Source organism: Pantherophis guttatus, chromosome 2 (assembly GCF_059756535.1).
Source record: "Pantherophis guttatus breed Tessera chromosome 2, ASM5975653v1, whole genome shotgun sequence".
NCBI classification, from domain to species: Eukaryota; Metazoa; Chordata; class Lepidosauria; order Squamata; family Colubridae; genus Pantherophis; species Pantherophis guttatus.
In genome coordinates, this window is record NC_142064.1 from 1,084,172 (window position 1) to 1,089,696 (window position 5,525).

Consider the following 5,525-nt stretch of genomic DNA (forward strand, 5'->3'; position numbering starts at 1 on the left):
GCGCCCACTGCCTTGCTACACTTCAAGATGATCATTGCATTACTTTCTTTTTAGCAGCAATAATCTGCCCTTGGACCAAAAGCCCATAAAATTTAAATCTGCTTTGAAATAGATTTACAGGTAGAGTAGTCCTCTATTTACGACCATTTGTATAGTGACCATTTGTATAGTTACGACGGCTGTGAAAATACTGACTTAAGACCAGTCCTCTCACTTATGACCGTTTGTTTAGTGAGAATTCAAAGTTGCAATGGCTCTGAAAAACGTGACTTACGACAGGTCCCACACTTACGGCTGTTATGGCATCCCCACAATTCCATGATCAAAATTTGGGCCAAACTTTGGTGCCTCTCTGAGCCCCTCCCCCCCTCAGCTCTGGCCCTGCCCAGGATGGCCGAGTCCTAGGGCCACGGAGTCCTTGGAGGAGCCCAGCCAGCAGGGACTGGGGCTGTGGGTGCGAGATCCCACTTCCTGTGGGGTGCCAACCCCGGTCCTGCTGCATTTTGCCCCCCTCCAGGTTCTCTCCCCTCCCCCGAAGTGCCATGGAGCCCCTGCTGACTGAGCTGTACAGCCTGAAGAGCCCCCAAGGGCCCCCCGCCCAGGCCAAGAGAGAGGCCGTGCCCAGGTTGCCCTGGGAGAGGAGGGGGGACAATGGACGGGCAGAAAGCCCCTACCAGGTCAGTCCTTCCTTCGCGGCCCCTCCCCTCCCCTCCCCTGGAGGTGGCTCACCTGCTTTGCCCCGCTCAGTTCAGACACTGAGACCGGACCTTGATCCCCTTCCTCGCTTATCCGTCCAGCCATCTCGGCAAAGAGCAGGGAGGGGGCTGAGCCCAAAGACCCCCCTTGCCCAACCTGGACCCCAGCAAGAGAGCTCATCCGCTTGTCTCTCGAAGGTGCCACTCTCCTTTGGCACAGCTGCCACCGGAGCCCTCGCGCCAGTGTGAGAAATCGCTAGGGACCCTCCCCGGTGGGGGCAGCCTCGGTCCAGCCCTCAAGCACCCCCTCCTCCCTCTGAAGAACCCGCTGCTCTCCCCGGCCAAGCGACCACTCCGTTCCTCCGCTCATCGGTGGGGAGACCCTCCCCAGCTGGTGGGAGCGCTTGTTCCATCCTGCCGGCAGAATCCCCCGGGTTTAGGGGAGAGGGTCAGCCGGGAGGGGCGGAGGTTGTGCAGAAGACCCCTGCTCGTTACCCCTCTCCCTATTCACCCTTCCTCCCCCGATCTGGCCCCAGAAGCCGAGCGAGCAGCTGGAGCAGCGTCGGCGGGAGCCGCGGGGCTGCGAGAAGCCGCCGGGCGCAGGAGCGGAGCGTCCCAGGCAGGTAGAGCGGGCGGCGGGGCGGCCCTGAGTCAGATTCCAGATTAACAAGAGTTGGAAGGGACCTTGCAGGTCATCTAGTCCAACCCGCTGCCCAAGCAGACCCAACACCATTTTTGACGGATGGCAGTAGGGCGGGCGCCTCCTCCGGGCTCCGACCTCTCCTTCCTTTGACCCGCAGAGCGACCGGGGCGATCGAGGGCCGCCTCCGCAGCCTCCCGAAGGGCGGGAGCAGCAGCGCCGCCTCCGGGTAAGTGGGACCCACCCCGGGCAGGAGCCCCCCCTCCCCGCAAGCGACCCTCCAGGGCGATTTCAACGGCCCTTCCCGGGAAGACAGGCCCGAGGGATGGAAGGGCGGGGGCTGCGGAGGACCTGCAAAGAAATCTTCCTTAGCCGACAAGGGATGTTGCGACCCCCGCCCCAATTTGGCGACCGTGAGCCGAGAAAACGGGCACCGGCGGTGGGTGCCCGGGGGGCAAAAGAAGGAGACCCGGGCAGACTCTAGGCAGGTCTGATGGGGGCAGTGGGGGCCCCGGGAGGACGTGGGACATGCCTCCTCCCCAAAACCGGCCAGAAATGCCTTTCCTCTTGGGCAGGAGGGGCTGGAGCACCGGGAGCCGCTGCAGCCGGCCAGCTGGACGCTGGACTTTGAGTCGGAGTCAGCCCAGGAAGAGTGAGTACCGCCTCGCCCCCCCTCCCCACTTGCCGGCCAGCCCAAGCCCCCAACTCCCTCTCCCCTTGCCCCCAGCCCCTCCCTTCTGCCCCTCTGCCAAGGGCCCCCTTTGTGGGAGATGCTGGGGAGGGGGGGCAAGGCTGCCTTCAGGAGGTGGGGAGCAGGGGGCTGCAGCAGGGCAGGAGGGTCCCCCCATTAAGAGAGAAAGCCCACCCGTGACTTTCCCCAGGAGCCCGGCCAGGCCCTGCGGCTCACAACTTGACACAAGTCCTCCACTTACGACCACAATTGTGCCCAAAATTTCTGTTGCTAAGTGAGACCTTTGTTAAGTGAATTTTGCCCCATTTCACTTTTCTTGGCACGGATGTTAAGTGAATCTGGTTTCCCTGGGACTTTGCTTGGCGGAAGGTCACAAAAGGGGATCACGTGTCATAAGTACAGGCCGGTTGCCAAGCCTTTGGGCCCTTTCTGCCCCGCATGGCTGCAACCCATAGCCGTGACCCAGCAAGCCATCCAGAGGCCTTCTTTCTGACCCCAGGCCACCCCCTGCCTTGGCTCTCTCACCAAGGGTCTCTCCCCCCTCCTCTCTCTCTGTATGTGTTTGTACTGCCTCCTCCTGTCCCCCTCCCCTCTTTTCCAGGATCTACTGGGGCTGCTTCTATTTCTTCCCTTGGCTCCGGATGTGCTGGCGAGACAGAAGGGACCCCTCCTAATTAAGTAGGTGGGATCAGGCGTGGGAGACTGAAGAAGGGAGAGGGGGAAGTTTGCCCCTGGCAGCAGCAGGCCACAGCAGGTGCAGGGACAAACACAGCACTGTGGCGGAGATCCGAGAGAGGAGGGGCTGGGGTGGGTGGGTGATGGACTGGGGGGGCTCTTCTTGGAGCAGGTAGTCCTGTCTAAAGTTGGGCCAGGGTCCTGAGGTTCAACTCACAGCTCAAGAGAAACTTAGCAAAAGGACTTTAAATTGGGATTCGGCCACAGTGGGGAGGGGGCACTGAGCTCCCCCTATAGCAGAGCTGGGATATTATGGCCCCTTTAGGACCTGTGGACTTCAACTCCCAGAATTCCTGATGGCAACTTTTAGGACCTGTGGACTTGCCCAGAATTCTGGGAGTTGCAGTCCACAAGTCATTAAAAGGGCCATCGTTCCCCATCCCTTCCCTATAGCCACATGTTGCAAGCAGGGGTGAAATGTAAAATTTGTTATTACCGGTTCCGTGGGCGTGGCTTGGTGGGGGGGGGGGGAATGTGACTGGGTGGGCTTGGCCAACTGTTTTTTTTTTTTAACTTTTCAAAGCATTTTTTCTAATGCTTTGAAAAGCCTCTGCCGATCAGGAAACTCAGCTGGGATCATCAGAGACTTTTCAAAGCATTTTTTTTACCATCTCTTCGGCCAAGAGGTTGCAGAAAAAAATGCTTTGAAAAGCCTCTGAGGATCCCAGCTGAGCTGCACGATCATCAGAGGCTTTTTTTTTTTTACTTTTAAAAGCATTTTTTCGTCGGAAGAGGTTGTAGAAAAAGTGCTTTTAAAACTAAAAAAAAAAAGCCTCTGATGATTGTGCGGCTCAGCTGGGCATGGGGGGGGGGCAGGTATTTTTGCTACCGGTTCTCCGAACCACCCGCCACCATCGCTACCGGATCGAGCGATCCGGTCCGAATCGGGAGCATTTCACCCCTGATTGCAAGGCTGGTAAGTCTGCTCATAGGATCATAGGGTTGGAAGGGGTCATATAGATCATCTAGTCCAACCCCCTGCTCACCTCTAGCCAAGCCACAGATGGCAGTCGTGATCCTGGTGGTGGAACATTCGCAGCTTGTCTACAGGCCAGCGCAACGGTGCTGTCACATCACAAGAAAAATTCACCACACTTGGGAGCAAAACGATGGACTTTAGCCCGAGAAACAGAACTTTAATGCTGCTGCTTAAATCCGTTCCAAATTTTGTGTAGTCCTGTTCATCCCGTCTCTTTACTTGTCTCTATAGTCCCAAATAAAAGTTTTGCAAAAGTATAAAACTGGTGTGATCTCTTTTCGAGAGCCAGAGAACTTTGTTTGGCGGAGTCTTAAGCAGTTAAGCAGCCCCTTTTGGGGCTGACAAAAATAACCATAAGCCTAAATGAATTGGTGGCGATTCGGGAATCCTTCTTTTAATAGGAAGAGGAAGGGGTGTTAGATACGTTCCTCTCCTTGCATTGTTTACAGAAGTAATAACGGCAGGTTATAAATAAAAAAATAATTAAATAAATACCTTTCATTTAAGGCAGGGGTCTCCAACTTGGCAACTTTAAGACTTGTGGACTTCAACTCCCAGAATTCCCCAGCCAGCAAATTCTCTTAAAGTCGCCAAGGTTGGAGTCCCCTGATTCAAGGAACAAGGCAGGAAGGAGGGGATCAAACGCCCACAGCTGGACAGAGGTTTCTAAATCAGGGATCAGCCCTTGCCACGCCCATGAGGGCATAAGAAGGGGGCTGCCACGTCACAACCGGGGGCACTTTCCACTGGATAGGCCGCCTAAGACAGAGCCTGCCTGGAGCTCTTCGTGAGTGAGGCCCATGTGCCACTCCTTGGGTGGCCTGGATTCCCAGCCTAACTGCCAGGTCTGGCTGGTTTAGAGGGCAGCCGGTGGCAGGAACGCCGGCCCAAGCTTCAAAGAAAGAGACAACTCACCAGGGCCAACTCACCGCTGCCAATTTGCCACGGCCAACTTGCTGTGGCCAGCTCACCACGGGACAATTCGCTGGGGGAAATTAGAACAATTTACTTAATTATTTTAAATAATTTTAAAACTATTTTGAATTTTTGTCATTCACGTTTCTTTCCGTCCCTCCTTTTCGCATCCTTTCTTTAATGCTTCTATTTCACCATTTCTTCTATATTACTGGGATGTAACTTTTGTCCCGTGGAGAGTCGGCCGTGGCGTGAATGTACCTGTCCCAGATCAACAGAGCCTCCCCTGCCTGACTGCAGGAGGAGTGGAAGGGACTGGCAGGCAGCTCTGGGTGCAAGTCCGTCTCCCCACTGTGGCTCAAGATCAGACACCCCCCACCCCCAACTTCTGAGTTGGGAGAGTCCCAGCACTCAGGACTCCCGGCTGTGGCCGAATGGAGCAGCAGAAGGCCCATCTTAGGGCAGCCTTGCTCATCCTGGTGCCCTCCGAAGCACCTCCTACTTCTGAAAGCCCAGGCAAAATCATTGGGGCAGGGTGGGAGGTGGGGAAGCATGGATTTGTGGTCCTCGCAGCTGGGTAGGGCTGTTCTGTGCCAGAGTCAAGGCGTGGCTTGTGCCCTCAGCTGTTCCACTTTGCCTCCCTCTGGCTTCCCCTGGTGGGTTGGGGGCACTGAGGCTCATCCTGGGTGGCCCCAGGCTCCCTTGCTCCCACTGTGCCTCATTTCAGCTGGATGAACGAAGCCCCTTCTGTTTGCCTCTCCGGTTTCCCAACTAAAGTTTTGCCGCTTTAGTTGCACTTTAGGAATCTTGAGCAATTTCTCTCCTCCGCCATCAGGGGGCATTGCATGGTCAGACATGAAAGGAACCTTG

At 56.2% G+C, this 5,525-nt stretch overlaps 1 protein-coding gene across 1 annotated transcript; it reads left to right on the forward strand.

The window, feature by feature from the left end:
* The first annotated feature begins 396 nt into the window (after positions 1-396).
* LOC117679749 (uncharacterized) lies at positions 397-2,708 on the forward strand. The gene is made up of 5 exons (XM_060684438.2): positions 397-677; positions 1,232-1,318; positions 1,496-1,564; positions 1,911-1,987; positions 2,628-2,708. The coding sequence occupies exons 1-5, from the start codon at positions 543-545 to the stop codon at positions 2,698-2,700; spliced, it is 441 nt and encodes a 146-aa protein (XP_060540421.2). The 5' UTR covers positions 397-542; the 3' UTR covers positions 2,701-2,708.
* Positions 2,709-5,525: the final 2,817 nt, after the last annotated feature.